At 44.0% G+C, this 17,840-nt stretch overlaps 2 protein-coding genes across 3 annotated transcripts in view; one reads left to right on the plus strand and one right to left on the minus strand.

Moving 5' to 3' along the window:
* Positions 1–7,407, minus strand: part of SART3 (spliceosome associated factor 3, U4/U6 recycling protein) — a 35,320-nt gene extending 27,913 nt beyond the window's left edge. The window contains exon 1 of the mRNA XM_032300375.1: positions 6,851–7,407. Coding sequence (XP_032156266.1) covers positions 6,851–7,162 — 312 coding nt within the window. The 5' untranslated portion in view covers positions 7,163–7,407. The remainder of the gene's footprint in view (positions 1–6,850) is intronic.
* Positions 7,408–7,477: 70 nt separating this feature from the next.
* ISCU (iron-sulfur cluster assembly enzyme) lies at positions 7,478–15,640 on the plus strand. 2 transcript variants are annotated; one of them, XM_032300455.1, is made up of 5 exons: positions 7,478–8,738; positions 10,261–10,374; positions 11,257–11,367; positions 13,164–13,242; positions 15,098–15,640. In XM_032300455.1, exons 1-5 carry the CDS (start codon positions 8,625–8,627, stop codon positions 15,181–15,183), a joined length of 504 nt encoding a protein of 167 aa, XP_032156346.1. In that variant the 5' UTR covers positions 7,478–8,624; the 3' UTR covers positions 15,184–15,640. The 2 variants fall into 2 exon arrangements, with proteins under 2 accessions (XP_032156346.1, XP_032156357.1); XM_032300466.1 differs by lacking the exons at positions 13,164–13,242; positions 15,098–15,640 and adding an exon at positions 11,505–11,841 and having other exon boundaries at positions 8,576–8,738.
* The last annotated feature ends 2,200 nt before the right edge of the window (positions 15,641–17,840 follow it).

Below are 17,840 nucleotides of genomic sequence, written 5' to 3' on the forward strand. Positions count from 1 at the left end.
GCAGACATGGTGGCATGCACCTGTAGTCCCAGCTACTTCAGAGGCTGAAGTGGATCACCTGAGCCTGGGAGACTGAGCCAAGATCATGTCACTGCACTCTAGGCCTGGGTGACAGAGCAAGACCCCATCTCAAAAAAAAAAAGGAAATCCCTATTAGGGAAACAAGAATGGCAGCAGGTTGGTATCTGTTGATGATGAGTGACAGGTACATAAAGTTTTATTTCTACATTTGAAACTTTTCAAACTAAAATTACTTTTTTAAGTTACCATATATGAGACAAAGAAAAACTAAAAATGTCACTAGCAGATCTGCCCTTGAAGAATAGCTAAAGGAAGTTCTTTGAACAGAAAGTTAAAAGAAGGAATCCTAGAGGATCAAAAAGGAAGAACAACAGGAAGAGCAGAAACATGGGAACTATGACAGATAATCCTCCTTTCCTCATGAGCAGTTTCTAAATCTTATGTGATGAAACAAATGATACCCAACACAGTAGTATTTAAACGTGGAGATGGAAAGAGAACTAAAATGGAAGATTTCCACACTTCACTCAAATGGTAAAACACTAATACCATGTAAGTCAAATCTGTATACAGTATTGAGAAAACTATTCAAAGCAATTACACTAAAAAATCATTTTAAATAAATCAAGATGAAAATCTAAAAAATATTCAAATAATCCAGAGGAAGGCAACAAAGGAGAAACAGAAGAACGAGAAACAGAAAATAATAAAATGGCAGGCTTTGGTCCGAATAAAGCAACAATTGCCTTAAATGTAAATGGTGCATATGTACTAATTAAAAGGTAGATAATGGCAAAGTGGATAAAAACACAACCCAACAATACAGCAAGTAGTTCAAATTCAAAGACACAGGTAAACTGGATGAAAGGAAAAGGACAGAAAAAAAACAACATGCAAGCATTAATTTAAAAGCTGAAGTGGATATATTAATATCACATAATGCAGACTTCAGAGCAAAGAAAATTACTAGAGATAAAAAGTATTATATAATGACACATAATGATAAATGGATCAATCTACCAGGAAGACATAACAATCCTAAATGTGTAGGAACCAAACAGTGCTTCAAAATTCATGAAGCAAAAACTACTGCAGAGCTGAAAAAGAAACACAGCAGCAATTATATTTGGGAACTTTAACACCTCCGTTTTCAGCAACTGATAAAACTACTGGACACATGAATGTGATGAACCTGGTCAAAAACAAGATGAATGAAAGAAAAAGAAAATTAGAAAAGACAAAAGAAAATTTTAAAAATTTTAAGTTTTTAAAAAGAAAGAAAAATTTCTAATTTAAAAAAAAAAACTAAACAGGGGTATAGAAGAACTCAACAACACCATCAATGAATATGACCTAATTTATATATACAGAACAACCCACCCAACAATACAGAATATGTATTTTTCTCAAGTAGTTATGGAACAGTCACTGAAGCCATATCCTTGGGCCATAAAACAAACCTCAACAATTTAAGAGATATGAAACCATACAGAGTATGTTTTCTGACCACAATGGAATCAAATTAGAAACTATTAACCGTAAGAAAATCTCTGAACATTTGGAAATTAAGCAGTACACTTCTAAATAATCTATAGGTCAAAAAAAAAAGTCTCCAAGAAAATTTAAAAGTACAAAGAAGTGAATGAAAATGAAATTGCAGCAAATCAACGTATAAGAAGAACTATATACCATGACCAAGTGAGATTTATTCCAGGTATACAAGGCTAATTCAATATTTGAAAATCAATTATTGTAATCCACTGTATCAAAAAGCTAAAGAAGAAAACTCACAGTATCAATAGATGCAGAAAATGCGTGGGACAAGAATCCAACAACCATTCATGGTAACAACGCTCAGCAAGTTAGGAATAGGGGCAAACAACCTCAAACTGATAAAGAGCATCTATAAAAAACCTGTCCCATGGCTGGGATATAGCGTTACCTTAACCTCATTCCTAACAGTAAAAGACAGGATGCTTTCATCCTAAAATAGGGAACAAGGCAAGGCTGTCTGCTCTCACCACTTTTCCAACAAAGTCCTAGAAGTTCGAGTCTGTTCAACAAGACAAGGAAAAGAAATAAAAGGTATACAGCTCAGAAAGAAATAAAACTGTCCCGATTTGTAGATGATATGGCTAAGCAGACAATCTTAAGGAACCAATTAAAAAAAACTCCAAAAATAGTGAACTGAGCAAGGTCACAGAATACAAAATAAACATACCAAAAAAACCCCAAAAATAATAAACCTGTGGAAACCACAGGTGGAAACCAAATTTAAAAACATAACACCATTTACAACTACTCCAAAAAACCTAAATAATTATGTGTAAACTTAAAACGTTTATAGAATCTGTATGCTGAAAATGACAAAAAAGAAAAGAAAGAAAACGACAAACTCCTACGGATAGAAATCAAAGACCTAAAAAAATAGACATTTCATGTTCCTGGATTCAAGACTCACCATAGTCAAGAAGTAAATTCTCCCTAAACTGACTTACAGGCTTAATGAAACTCCAATTAAAATCCCAACGATGAGGTTTTCCATAGACGTAGACAAGCTTATTCTAAAATGTATATGGGATGGCAGAGACCCTAGAATAGCTAAAAATGATCTTGAAAAAGAATAAAGTGGGAGAAATCACTCTACCTGATTGATACTAAAACCTACAATATAGCTACAATGATCAAGGCAGTGTGAAAATGGCAGAAAGACACATAGATGAATGAAGAGAACGGAACCCAGTAACAGACCCACACAAACATGCCCAAATGATTTCTGACAAAAGCAATGCAACAGAGGAAAAAAAGTCCTTTCCAAAAAATGATGCTGGAGCAATTGGATATCCATAGGCAAAACAAATACACCTTGACCTAAACTTCACGCCTTACAGAAATAACTCAAAATTGAATCAGAGACTTAAATGGAAAATGTAAATATAACACCACAAAATGTTAGGACAGGAGAAAATGTTCAGAGCAACAGCAAGGTTCCTTATGGTGACAGAACTGATCTGTATCTTGACCATATCAATGTCAATATTCAGGTTGTTATTATATATCACATTAGAGTTTTGTAAAGTTTTACCATTGAGGGAAACTGGGTAAAAAAGTACATAAAAATTTCTGTATTATTTTTTACAAGTGTATGGAAATCTAAAATTATCTCAAAATAAAAGTTTAATTTTTTAAAAAGCTTTTCTGCAAGTTGGGATTATAGGGATAATTTAAGTCTGTACACCAAGACTTCATTAGTATCACTCTGCCACATTTTAAGAATATTTCCCTCTCCAGAGATAAAAGATTACCTATACTTCATTCAAATTACACTTTAGCATCTGACAACATACCCTAATAATCCAAGTACTAGCTATTTCATTAAAATACAGAAAGACAGCCAATGAATATGATTACTTGAACTTTAGAATAAAAATTTAACAATGAAGTACCCAGTGAACCTTTAAATGGAGTGGGGAGAAGGAACAACCATTCACAGAACACAAATATGAAGGATTGCAGGGTTTTGTTCATGTGTTTAGATTTTAAACAAGAACCCATTATCTTTACTAATTATAATAGAAAAAACCTTCCATGGCTTCCCAGTATCCTAGCAACAATGTGCAAATCCTTGCCTCATGTGCAATCCCAGCATGCTAGGCTCATCTCTCCAACTACATCTCAAACCACCCGCCTCTCAACACGGCATCCAGCTTCATGTAACACAAATATTCCAACATCTCTCCAACTTCAGGGCTGGGCACCTGCTGCTCCTTCAAGCCCAGAAGGATCTCTCCCTTTCTCCCTGCTTGGCCACTCCTTATGCTTCAGGTATAAACTTCACTTCTTCAAAGGGGCCCTCCAAAAGCTACTCTTTCTTAAGGAGCCCCCTACCTGCTGCAAGCTGTTTTCCATCTCATCATCTTGCTTATTTCCATCATCACCTAAAGTCTCCATGAAATAAGTACCTTGTATGTCTTATGCCTTGATTTGATTAGATTCTTTACCTACCTGGCACACAGAATTCAATAAATTACAGGTCAGTCTCACTCAAGAGCACTAATACAAAAATCCTAAATAAAATATTAAATTTAAAAATGTATAAAGAGAACAATATATAAGGACCAAATTGGGTCTATCCTAGGAATGCAAGGGTGTTTTTACATTACAAAATCATCTAGTATAATTTTTCCACCATCAAGATTTGAGGAAAAAACAATATGATTATCTCAATGAAGAAAAAGCATTTGATTAAAACATCCCATTCATGATTCAAAATTAAGAATTAGCAAATTGGCCGGGTGTGGTGGCTCACACCTTTAATCCCAGCACTCTGGGAGGCCAATCATGAGGTCATGATTGCCCAGGCTGTAGTGCAATGGCACGATCTTGGCTCACTACAACCTCTGCCTCCCAGGTTCAAGGGATTCTCCTGCCTTAGCCTCCTGAATAGCTGGAATTACAGGCACCTGTCATCATGCCTGGCTAATTTTTTTATTTTTAGTAGGGAAGGGGTTTCGTCATGTTGGCCAGGCTGGTCTTGAACTCCTGACCTTATGCTCCATCATAAGAGCAGTTATAGCGAAACAAGAAGCTGTGGGATTAGGATGAGGTGGGTGGGAGGCTTGGAGAAATTGGAAAAGTCCATTTCTAGACCCCAGGTCGAAGAGGATAAGGACAGAGGGTCTTCATCAGTTGCCAGGTCCCAACCTGTGTGGTCACATTCTAAACTACATCCCACCCTTGGTGACCTGTGGCAGGACAGGCAACTGCAGAGTACTAGTAGCCAGGGGACCTCTGCTCTCCCCTTTCCCGCTCCCTAGCAAGCTGTGCACCCTCCTCAAGGACTTAACCTCTCTGGTCACAAGCCTCTCTTTCCCCCACGTCACAGAATAGGCTCGTCAAAAGGCCGAGGACTAGCAGTCTGAAGAAATGATATAAACAAGGGCAGGGACACAGTCAGTCCGGTACCCAGTGTCATGCTGTACCTACCGAATGAATAAGACTAAGTTAGCTTCAGCACACTTTTTTATAAAAAGTAGAAAAGGTAACCACCTGCCAACCCTAACTGGTTCCTCTGACAATCAAACGTAATGGGTGGGACAAGCTATACCAGTGGATTGACATCACTATCTAATAACGTAACAAAAATGTCAGTGTGAGACAGAGTATTAGAAGTAAAGTGTCATTCAGCAAGGTTTAGTGAGTAAACTAGATTAGCAATTTCACATTCACTGAGTGAATTCACATCCACTGTGGCATCTAGTCCACACTTTAAGAGTAAATTCCACTATGAATACTTAAAGCATATCATTTCATCATTTGTTCTGAACCTCTGTTTCTTCAACTGTAAAAAGACAATGTGGGCGAGGCGTGGTGGCTCATGCCTGCAATCCCAACACTTTGGAAGGCCGAGGTGGGTGGATCACCTGAGGTCAGTTCAAGAGCAGACTGGCCAACATAGTGAAATCCATCTCTACGAAAAATATAAAAATTAGCCAGGCGGGGTGGCACGTGCCTGGATCCCAGCTACTGGGGAGGCCAAGGCAGGAGAATCACTTGAACCTGGGAGGCAGAGGTCAAAGTGATACTACTGCACTCCGGAGCCGAGGTGGTGCTACTGCACTCCAGCCTGGGTGGCAGGGCAAGACTCCGTCTCAAAAACAAACAAAAAAGGGAATGTGCTCCACCTCTTCTGTTTGTCCCCTTCAAATCCACCCTACCCTCACCTCCCTGTCCTGTGTCCCTGAGTATTGACCCCATGTACAGGTTTCCTGGCTCTCCAGCTTCCAGATGGGTCTGCCTAGCAGGAGGCACCAGCAGAAGTTTGGTGGGAGGAAGAGAGGGAGGTCAGGGTATTTCTTCCCCCATCCCAATCCTTGACAGGAAACTGGGGCTGCATCCCTTGAACAAAGTTGTCAGCAGCTCTCAGGTACCCTCTCCACACAACTATTCAGATCACTCCCTTCACCCCTTCTGGCCCAAAGATACACAACACATTCTAGCCAGGGATACTATACCTTCACTCCTTATTTCCCTACCCACATCTTTACAAACACCCTTTACTGACTTTCTCTCAAATCATCCTAATTTGAATGTGCCACCTATTTCCTGCTGAGATCCTGGATTATACAATAGATACCACCACCTCATAAGGTTACAAATGAGAGATCATGTTATGACTAGGTGCCAGGCACTGGGCTATAGTTACAGCTACGACAATTACATTATGCAGAAATTGTTGCTCCTAATCTGCAGATGAGGAAGCCGAGGCTCAGAGAAATTACAAAATTTGCACAAGCACATACAAAAGTGGAACAGCTAGAACAGAGGGCTTAACCTCCAGAATCAGAAACCTTTCCATTTCTATTATCACCGTAGCGGTCAATATTTTTCCTACAAGTTTCATCACCGCCATTATTCCTACATAACAAAATAAGATTCTCCTGCGAACGAGAGTTTATATTTCTACTGTTGGACGCGTGGTTAAGAGCGGGAGTTCTAGAGTGGGATCAAAGTACAAGGCCTGACTTGCAGGGAAGTGTTATCTTGAGCAAGAGACTTTCCTCCACAAGTCTCAGTTTCCTCCAGTAAAATGGGGATAGGTAGCAGGGCTTCCTTCACCGGGTCTGGCGAGGATTCAGTGGGATGACGTTTGCAAAGCGCCAGGCACGCAGTAAGCACTCAAATGACAGGAACTACTGTGATGAAAGCGGGTTTGCAGCCTTGGCGGCTTTATGGCCGCTGAGGACTAGGAAGGCGGGCCGGGATCTGGGAACCTGAGAACCTAAAGGACTTGAAGGAAGGTGCCCGCTGCCCACCCCCTCCAGCCCACCTGCTCCTCAAGCCTCTCAATCTCCAGCTGGTTCTTCTCCTCCTCTTCATCATATTCCCACTCGTACTCCCCGGGGGAGCTCTCCGCAGAGGAAGCCATGGCGTACTCATCCCCATCGCTCTCGCTCACGCCTTCCTCCTGCTGATCCCACCCTGGCCCCATGGTCTTGTACGTGGCAGCGGCCACAGCCCGCGATAACACCTTCCTCCTTGTCCTAGCCGCCTTAACCTCATCCTCCTCTCCGTCAGCCTTGGGCCCAGACTTGGGCTCAGCCTCGGGTTCTGAAGCCGAGGATGCGGCCGCCGTCGCCATCTTGCGCTTCTAGTGACTCTTGGGTCTTCCCGCGGCCGCCGAAGACCCGCTGAGGCAAAAGCTGCCCGCGGTGTGCGCCTGATCAAAAGCCCCCTTTCTGCCATTGAAAGGGAAACTGGGAACCTCAGATAACGGAAAAATCTCCGAATACACTAAATTCATATTATTATTATATCCTTGCAAAAGTTCCCATCATAGAAAAAAACTCAATAACATGGCATGCGTTCCGCCACAATTTCGGACAGAAGTTGGGTCTTTGGACAGGAAGTGGAGGCCATAGAGGAAATCATGGAGCGAGAGTGATGTCTGTAGTGAAGAATTTGGCGCCATCTTGAGAAGGTCACAGTGATTCTTAAAATAAATGCCTTACTTACCGCCTAGTGTGACCTGGCGCCTGGATTCAGTCTCCCCAGCAACTGCGCCTCAAACGGAAAGAAAACTGCAAGTCCTCGAGGAAGGATCGATTGCACCATTCAAGAGAATACTCCATTTCCCAAAGAGATTCCTCCTCTTTATGTAAACGCCTGGTACCTAGCAGGCGTTAAAATACACGTGCGTTATTTGGTTTTATAAGATCACATACTGCAAACCAACAGTAAATGATTACATTAATAAGCACTTCTTTAGAAATTCTTAGTTGCTAGGCACTGACATATAAATTGAGTTTGCTGTTGTTTTAGAGAGAAACATAGACATATATTCATTTTTTTTCAATCAGGATATGATATTTGTTTCCTTCTTAAGCTTCCCATGTTTGAGGTAGGAAAGTATTGATGTGTGTTTCTATCTCCATCTACCTTGCTCCCTCATTAGCAAGTTTAATTATGTCTGTTTTGTTGGATCCCCAGGTCTAGTAGAGCGCCTTGACACATAGTAAGTACCCGGCACAGGTGCTGGCTTCATGATGAAAGAGTTGTCCTCGAATCAATACAAAAGGGAAGGTTCAGGCTCAGCGAGCTGGTACCACTCGTCTAGGGACACACAGCCAGGAAGGAACCAAACCAGGATTCTAAATCCAGGATTACCCAAGTTCTAACTGAACCTAAGTCCCTGAGCGACCCTGGACGAGTGACTAAACGGCCCTAAATCTCAGCTTCCTTAGCTTCAAAATACGGTTAGGAAAAGTGGACTGGGTGGTCCTCTGCGCCGCATTCCAGCAGCGGGCTTTGTGAAAACGAACTTGAGCCCCCCACTGCGGCAGCCCGAGGTCCTCACAACCAGAATCAAGCACCCAAGACAAGACCTCCAGGGACTTCAGACCTTCCAGCTCCCGACCCCGCCCGCCCCGAGAGGCGTGGTCAAGGCGGGGTCAGAGCAAAAACGCTTGCACTGAACTGTAGGGCGCAGGCGCAAAGCCTTGGTGCCTTCAGAGGCGGGTTCCCAGCTCGGAGCCAACTGGCAGACGCGCCCCGCCCCTTGGCGTTGCTCTGGACCAGCGCAGGCGCAGGCTTAGGCCGGCAAGATGGCGGCGGCTGGAGGGGGCCGTCTGAGGCGGGCGGCGTCTGCCCTGCTGCTCCGGAGCCCCCGCCTGCCTGCCCGGGAGCTGTCGGCCCCGGCCCGGCTCTATCACAAGAAGGTAGGGACGAACGAGGGGTTGCGCGGAACTCCGACTCGGCGGAGGCCCGGGCTGGCAGGGCGGCCGCTGGGCTCTGCGCAGCCAGGACTAGGGGCTGTCCCCTCCCACGTCTGTGTCCTGACTCACTTTCCCTTGCTGCGCAGAGAGGCTGACCGCAACTGATAAACAACAGTTACCGTTCCTCGGGCGGCGACTTGTAGGGGGCCCTGCCGCTGACCGCGACTTCGTGCGTCCCAACTTTAAATTCTCCAACAGCCCAGGAGGCAGGGTCCTGTTGAGACTTGAGTTTCTGAGTCCGGCGACAAACACACCTCCGAAGCGGGCTCCGTCTTCAGCCACTCTGCTGCCCTGGCCAGTGGCCTTGAGCTAGTCACTGCGCCTCTCTGAACCTGTTAACCCAGGTGTAAATGGGGGGGCTCTCAGCTGTCCCTTGCGGAAGATATTGTACTCGGAGTCCTGGCACATTGGCCCTAGCACAAGGAGATCGTTTCTGTTACTGTTTTAGGAGTGCATGGGGGGTCAGGCTTGTAACCAACATGCGTAATGTTTTTGTTTTGTGTTGGATGGTTTTTTGGCGGAGAAGGAGGGATTGATGCATAGTTTACAGCCCCTTGCCGACTGGTGGCGCAAAGTCCCCCAGACGTGAGACTTTCACTAGAGAAACAAAGAATGCTGTAAATCAACCTGGCACAAAAAGCCCCCGGATAAGATACTGTCCTGTAGGTCCTTGTGCTTGGAGTCAAAATCTGTAGTCAGATGGGGAGGGAAAGGGAACTGGAGGATCGGGGTACTTACTACTGGCCAGTAACCAAACCTCAAGGTTATTCAGGCCTTCTGTGTGACTGTTTAAGTGGATGTTTATGCTGGTCTCGTTTCTGCCCTTTCGCCAAGGCCTTCACTCCTCCCCCACCCGGGGGTGTGTTCTGTTGAGGGTACACCCTGAAGAAACTTGGACAAGCAGCCTGTCAGCAGCCAGGGTGCGCTGCTGCACCAGGGTGATGACAGACTCTGAAATACAGTAATGGCACTGTTTTTATTTTAAAAGACACGTAAACATACACATTCCATAGCATTGTTCCTCTGTAACAGTCACCTTGAGGCTTCTAAGAAAGCTTTCCCTCCCTGGGCCATAGTTATTTTTAGAGTTTTTAAATAGTAATCATCTTTTGAGGATTGGCTTTATTTGAAAATAACAAAACTGCTGTTTGAGTTCAAGTCTGGTGACGTAAGTGGGCAGAAGTCAAGTATCTGTAAAAACCCTATGGAACTAAGACGTGATTTCGCCGATTTTTTTTCTAGGTATCTGAGATCTGTGAAGTAATTGTAGAGGAGACACAAAAGGAGTTGGGGTCACAAATGGTTCTCATTGACGTGAGTGTAGAGCTTTCTACTCAGGTGAAATTTGGTATTTAGTGATTGCCTGCCGGCTTCAAGTTGCTGACTTCGAGGAGCTTACCATCAAACCAGAGAGACCAGTACCAGTGGAGAATGAACGTGACTTCTCTTAACCCTCTCATTTTAGGTTGTTGATCATTATGAAAATCCTAGAAACGTGGGGTCCCTTGACAAGACATCTAAAAATGTTGGAACTGGATTGGTCGGGGCTCCAGCATGTGGTGATGTAATGAAATTACAGGTATGGCTAGTCTTTAATAGTAATAACAATCCCTTGGTTTACAAAACACTTGCACATACAGCATTTCATTTGGTCTCCATCTTTATTCCTATGAGATGGGATGTGTCCGCATCATACATGATTGGAGCAGGGCTCAATCGTGGCTCTCCTGCTAGACTAATATACGGGATGCCGACTTTTTCTGAAATAGAAAAGTAATGTCATTTTTTTACTCACTGTAACAGTTTAAATTCCAGCTTCAGCCAACTAAAGAGTTTTGTGAATTTTACTGATCAAAGGAAAATCCCAGTGATCTAGCAGTCCCCAGTGAGACAAGAAACACAGTAAATTAAACCGGTCCCCAGACTAGGGGCAACATGAAGATAGTGTTTAGAGCTTCAGGGAAACTGTAGCTGTAGCGCTACTCTGCTGCTTCACAGTGAGTGGGCAGCTTGCCAGAGGTCTTCATACCTGTCTTGGAATACAGAAACAAAGCAGGAGGAAACCTCTAAGTATAATCTGCTGCCCAAGAAAAAAGTATTAACTAGAGACCTTTATTGTGGACTCTCTCAGTGTTTAAAGAGGCAGATTGCCCCAGTAGCTGTGAGCAGACTTCCTCAAATAGAAGTTCATAGTCAAAATGCAGGCCAGGGTTGCAAAACAAAACAAAATTGGGGTGGAGAAACATATTTTTCAGCTGATCTTTGGCTGTTGGGCCTGGATAGTTGTTCCTACATTTCACTTTTCATCACTGAGCCCCTTGAAACAAGGCAAAATCGGTAATGAATGCCATCACCTAATGTAGAAAGCAAGCCCAAAACCCTTGGCCCCAGTTGACCTGCATGAGTGCCAGGTTCCAGACAGTGGTCCCAAAACTCACCACTTAACCCTTGTCTCTTCTAGATTCAAGTGGATGAAAAGGGGAAGATTGTGGATGCTAGGTTTAAAACATTTGGCTGTGGTTCTGCAATTGCCTCCAGCTCATTAGCCACTGAATGGGTGAAAGGAAAGACGGTAAGGTTGCTCACAAATCTGACAGAATGAAATTGCATTGGCCCCACGCCTGTCTCTCGAAGGGTCTAATGGGTCAAAAACAAGCAATCATGGGTTTTTTTTCATATTCTAATTTTTTTTTAATTTCTCCTACACAGATGTTGATTATCAATTCTTCAAACTGGGAATTAGATCTTTCTACTAGGTGTCGGGATTTTTTTGTTGTTGATCATTTTTATTTGTTAGTTTGGGTGTGTTCTGTTAATTACATACAGAAAAGACCCTCACCTGTCCCTCTAACAAAATAGAATTTAAAAGAAACGTCTTGGCTTTCTCTCAGGTTACTGATGCTCTTATAATTTCTCAAGTCAGAGAGTTGTTGTATGATAATTATTTTCTTGTTTATGTCCTCTCATCATGTTACAGGAAAGATTCTAGGTGGCTTACAGGAAATGGTGAAATAAACTAGCCTGTGTTAAAAGAGAGATTAAAGAATCAAAAATATGGCAAGGGTGGGAGCAAAATGAACAACGAAATCAGAACAGTGATCCAAGTGGCTGATCGCAGGTCCTCTAAAGGCAGAGAGAATAAAGAGCTAGAACTTCTTTTCTATCCCTTTCTCTCCCAAGTGTCTTTCCCCAGTAGCTGCAGACGTAAAAGGTCCCAAACTCAGTGAAGAGTTGGACTTTCTAAAATCCAGTTGCTGTCAAAACTTCTCAGATAAGCCAACCGGCAGGGCATTCATCTTTGCTGCCCCAGGGGACCCAGTTTTAAGGAGCTGAGTCATAGAGGAGCATGCTTGGGAGCTGGCCAGCTCCACAGCAGAGCGGTTTGCCAGGCCACGTGCCACCTGCTTCCTATGGCTCAAGGCCTGGCTGGCAAGTTCCTCTGGGCCAGGAAGCTCAGACCTAACCTGCTCTGGCAGGAGGTAGCTCTGAAGGGATTTGTTAGGAACTGTCCTTAGGGGAAAGGAGAAATGAGACAAGGCACCTATGCTCCCAGAACCTGTCCCATAGGGGACTGTGAACTGTGATCAGAAAATGGGAGAGAGGACATTTCTTTAACCTTAAGATCTCCCATATGAGTTTCAGGAGCAGAACTTGAATCAACCAAGAGGGGTTAGCAGAATTGGGAAATTGGGGGATAGTCAGACATAGCCAGGGAGTCCGGCTGTTGGAAGATCTGGCTTTCTCTAAGGCAATGGGGCTCTGTTCCACATTGGCGAGGACCCACCTGCCTCACATCATCCCCCAGGGCTGTCAGCCAGACCCCGGGCATCCACTTCAGTTGATATGGAGGAGATGCCCCAAAGAAAGCGCTCAGCCTGACCCGGCTATACCACTGCCACAGTGCCACTTACCTGACATCTTCCCAACCTCTCTGATGCCATTTGGCACTTCAAGTCAAAAGGATTTATTCTAACATTTCATATGGAATGTTAGGACATCAGAAAAGCTGATATTCACAAAACCAGCATAGGAAATCACTACCTTTTAAGGAAAAGATTTCTGTTATAGGCCACAAGCAGATCCCTAAGAGACTTCTTACAGGTTCCTTCCTGGCTTATAGAAGTGTCTGGGCTGTCTTTGCTTACCCAGGCCAGGCAGTGTAGCTGTGTATACTTCATACTTGAGAATCTCAGCTGCAGCTTTGATACAGTGGGAGTCCTGAGAAGACCCTTAGCCCTTTGTTTGAGTTGTTAAACAGAAATCATCCCCACCAACCCTGAGGGCCTCTTTGGCCTCCCTTTTTTATTGTCCGGGGCTCGCAAGATAAAGCTTTGCTAAAACTGCCCATCTTTCCATTATGCCTCTCAGGTGGAGGAAGCCTTGACTATCAAAAATACAGATATCGCCAAGGAGCTCTGCCTTCCTCCCGTGAAACTGCACTGCTCCAGTAAGTCTGCTCTCAGTGCCAGCCAGCTGGGACACTTGGCACTAATTTTGGCTTGAATTTGCAACAGTCCTTTTAGGTCATGGAGCCCATCTTTATAACCCTCAGAATTAGAGCTCATGAGTCTGTCCTTATAACCTCAGAGGGTTAGAGCCCCCATGGTCTCACATTCATCTCTAAGGGAATCATGCCAGAAGGAGGTACGTACCAACCATCATACTAAGCACTTGATGGGTATAATTTCTAAACCTCCGAAATATCCCTGAGTGCACAGTAGGTGTCATTACTTCCCTCTTGTGGATGAAGAAGCTGAGGCTTGGGTTGAGACACCCACATCACATGGCCAATAAGTGGGAGAGCCAGAATTTAAGCTCTGATCTTTCATCCCAGAATCTGCCGTTTCCAGCAAAGGAGAAGACTCAGCTTTCTGCATAATCCTGTTTCCTGTGTATTTCATCACTTCCTGTCTGGAAGCTATTTCTGTTGGAGTCTGTTTCTGTCTATATGGAACAGCTAAGCCCAGTGGTACAATGTTCCCCTCTCTGCTATCCTTAAAAAAAGCCCAGATTCAGCCGGGCGTGGTGGCTCAAGCCTGTAATCCCAGCACTTAGGGAGGCCGAGGCGGGTGGATCACAAGGTCAAGAGATCGAGACCATCCTGGTCAACATGGTGAAACCCCGTCTCTACTAAAAATACAAAAAATTAGCTGGGCATGGTGGTGCGTGCCTGTAATCCCAGCTATTCAGGAGGCTGAGGCAGGAGAATTGCCTGAACCCAGGAGGCGGAGGTTGCGGTGAGCCGAGATCGCGCCATTGCACTTCAGCCTGGGTAACATGAGTGAAACTCCGTCTCAAAAAAAAAAAAAAAAAAAAAAAGCCCAGATGCCGTAAGACTTGTACTTGGCTTTCCAGTTGGGTCTCTCTATTACGTCTAATTGGGTTTTTTTTTAATCATTTCTTAACCTTCTCACGGAAAGAAGGAATGAGAAACAGCCTTAATGCATCAATGGAGGTTTGCTAACTAAATTAGTTAAAAATCAGCAGAGAGGCCTCTTGCCAGGGTAATACTCACAGGAGAAGAGCCAGGTGCTGGGGTAGACACGCTAACTCATTCTTCAGGAAGCCTGGTCAGACCCAAGTTCTTTCCACTTGATCTGGAATTTTAAGTACCCATAAAGAAACATCGCTTGTAAACATTTTCGTGTGGTTTCAGGAAAATCCCAGCCCTTTTATTAGGCCTTTTTAGATACTGAAACCTTTAGCTGATGTTCTCTGCTATTTGCTTGCTTTCTGCTGTCCTTCCAGCTCCCTTTTTATTTTCCCTATAGCCTCACTTTGAATATTGACTCCTAAATAAAAGTGGTCAAACTCTCGATCACTAGAGGGTGATATGGCAAATGCCATCCCATCAACAGATTGACATGATCTTTTTCCAAAGGACATGTCAACTTTTTATCATAACATGATTTTGTCCAAAGCCAGACTTTAATGGGAGCAGGTGAGAACTAACATTTGCTGTGTCCCTACTATATGTCAGACATCTTCTCTAAGTCCCCACACTATCCTGGCAAGAAAAGCGTGATTATCCCAGTTCTATAGAAAGGTTGGAAGAGGCTAAGGAATTAGCCTGGGATCACAGATATTTAAACCCTAGTCTGTCTCCAGGGTCACCCACAGGAGTAACTCCGCTCAGGAGGCAGCTCCTGACCTGCCCAGCTACTCCTCTCCCCAGCTTTCTGGCTTGGTTACCCCGTTAGTCCCTACCAGCACCACTGCCTCCCAGCTCTTAAAGATTGTATTCCCAAGACCATTTCTTCTGCATCTAGAAACTAAGGCTGCTTTCCTTATATTACTTCTAGTGCTGGCTGAAGATGCAATCAAGGCCGCCCTGGCTGATTACAAATTGAAACAAGAACCCAAAAAAGGAGAGGCAGAGAAGAAATGAGCCCTCCCTGGGCGAAGCCTCCAGCAGGCTAAACCAGCTGTTTCCCACCTGCTGTGCAATCACCTTAGATGTTCAGAAGCCGCTCCCTCTGCACTGAAGAGCTATGAGATACGCACAATACTTTCTGTTCATGTTATGACTTATGCAAGCAAAATACACAGTTTCATTGTTCTGAATCCATGGTTTCTTTCAGCCCACTCTACCGCCTTAACCTAGTTAATGTATATTTTGAATTGTGTGTATGGCCTCAGAACTGAAATTGATAATGAAGTCTCAAGTTTTGATAGCCTGTGAAGTGCATAAATATGTTAATTTTACCTGAATTGATTTGGGGGGAAATTACCAGTAGAATGCCCTGGTCTGATTATTTGATAGAACCAATTGTTGTACATAAAACAGATCTGCATATATATATATATATATATATATATAAAATAATAAAATAATGGAATGATGATGGTGTTCTCTAGTAAGCCTTGTCTCTTGGGCCCATCATTCACTCCAAAGTGGTACCCAAAGCCACTTAGAGTTCCCAAAGTCTGGACTGCAATGGCATACACAGCTCTAAGCAAACAACAGTAAAGGTCATGGACAAGATTTTTTCCAAAGACAAATATACGTAATTTTTTTTGGAAAAAGGATGAAAGGAGATGATTATCACTTTTCATTGTTCTTTGTGAGATAATAGTCGGCCGCTCAAAGTGAGTCTTGATGATTCTTTTTATAATTTCACTAGTTGCTGAAATCTAAGACGCACTGGTTTAGCACCCTAAAGTGGTGGACCAGATACGTCAAGAGCATCTGCGGAATGAGTTTACAAGGCAGATTTCTAGGCCCACAGTTCTAACTTCTGTCTGGGCAGATGACTCTAGAGCCCCTAATATTTAAGAACCTCCTGGGTCTTTTGCGGTCACAAGTGAGCCAAACTTTAGGGAATAAACTTCCGAATGTTCTGCTCTGCACAGCTGTAGTATTCAAGTGGTTCATTCTGAACTGTCTGTACCTGCACAGTGTACTTAAGGTTGTTTAAAAAAGATTCATCCCTGGCTGGGGCATAAATGAGTCTAATCATGTCCCTCCTACCCTGATGTCTCCCTATTCTTGGCTATCCTTAGTCATGCAAATCTCAATAAGGATGCCCTATCTTCTAGTGAAAATGGGTTATTGAGATATTGACTACCACCGTCTCAAATGTTCAAAAGTAAAATGTTTGTTTTTTCTGGTGGTGGCTTTTTTTGTTCAGGCGTAGGCTGGCTGCCTCTTCTCTTAAATATACCTCCTTTTTTTTTTCTTTTATGCTCTGGGTTCTGGTTGAGGGCACAGAACTTCAAAGACTGTTCCCTCTGTAGGCAGTCTGTGAAGGCAGCCACAGACCAGGGCCTTTATAGGAATCCCAAATTAGAACCCTGGGTAGAACCATGTAAAATTGTCCTGTGTGGCGCGTTCTGCTATTTAATTCACAGTCCCTCTAGGCTGAGCTTGTCTCTCCCTCCTTTTATTGCATGTGGCACCACCACAATTCCCCACCACTTTTCTTTGTGATTTTTTTGTAATGAGACATTTCTGTTCCCGTTAACGTCCTCAGAGTTGAACATCAGGAGGAGCTTGTAAACAACCAAAGCAATATTCCCAGGGTAGCCCAAGCCTTCAGATGTGGTTGCACTGTTAAAATGAATGGATATTTTTAAAATTCACATTAAGACACCTTTCCCCAAACAAATCTAGTTTGAGCCACACGAGGGCATCCTGTGCCCTTCAGTGAACTCAAGTCTAGGGATTTTTGTAGCTTCGAAATAGGCCTTAGCATCTCTAAATAAATTCCTCCATGGAAGACCTCGACAGACCAGTTAAAATTGTCCGTCAAGCACCCTTGCTCCGTGCCAAGCCCTTATATTTGTAATCCTGTTAATTCTCATGACGGCCCCCCTGCGGTGGGCATTGTTTCAAACAAGGACGCTGGCTTAAGGGGCCAACTGACTCTCAAGCCAGCTGGCTTGACTTGGGTGACCCAAAGCCCATTCTTCTGCCTCACCCCTCCTGGCAGATGACACGAGGGATTCTAAGTGCACATCAGAGGCTCACCTGTGCCTTGAACATTCAATGAAGAAGCTGAACCAACACAGGTTGAGCCTGATGCATTCATTTGGCCAACTTGCTGCCCTCGTGCCAACCCTGGCTTCCACCAGGAGCCTAATTAAATCCTGATGTCAAGTTAAATCCAATGCTCTGGAGGTGGGGCCTGGGCACCGGCATTACCTGATGGGCTGGGTGGGTTTATGGTGGGTGGGTGGGTGGGTGGATGGATGGATGGGGAAGCAGAGGTTCCGAGAGGTGAAATGACTTGCCTCAAGGCACACAGCTAGGAAGTGGTAGAATCGAGCTCTGGCTGAGGTTTTCTGCCCACCTCCACCCCCTCCTGGGTGCCACACTACGGATATGACCACATCTCTTTTTTTTTTTTTTTTGAGACGGAATTTTGCTTTTGCCCTGGCTGGAGTGCAATGGCACTATCTTGGCTCACCGCAAACTCCACCTCCTGGGTTCAACCAATTCTGCCTCAGCCTCCCAGGTAGCTGGGATTACAGACATGCACTACCATGCCCCGCTAATTTTTCCATTTTTAGTAGAGATGAGGTTTCTCCATATTGGTCAGGCTG

The sequence above is a fragment of the Sapajus apella genome, unplaced genomic scaffold (genome assembly GCF_009761245.1).
Source record: "Sapajus apella isolate SASKATOON/1434 unplaced genomic scaffold, GSC_monkey_1.0 scaffold2, whole genome shotgun sequence".
Lineage (NCBI taxonomy): Eukaryota > Metazoa > Chordata > Mammalia > Primates > Cebidae > Sapajus > Sapajus apella.

Excerpts from the sequence above, each read along its gene's own strand:
- ISCU (XM_032300455.1), top strand. The coding sequence starts at position 8,625 with ATGGCGGCGGCTGGAGGGGGCCGTCTGAGGCGGGCGGCGTCTGCCCTG. Across the intron at positions 8,739-10,260 it reads CCCGGCTCTATCACAAGAAG|GTTGTTGATCATTATGAAAA; the intron begins GTAGGGACGAAC and ends CTCTCATTTTAG. Across the intron at positions 11,368-13,163 it reads AATGGGTGAAAGGAAAGACG|GTGGAGGAAGCCTTGACTAT; the intron begins GTAAGGTTGCTC and ends TATGCCTCTCAG.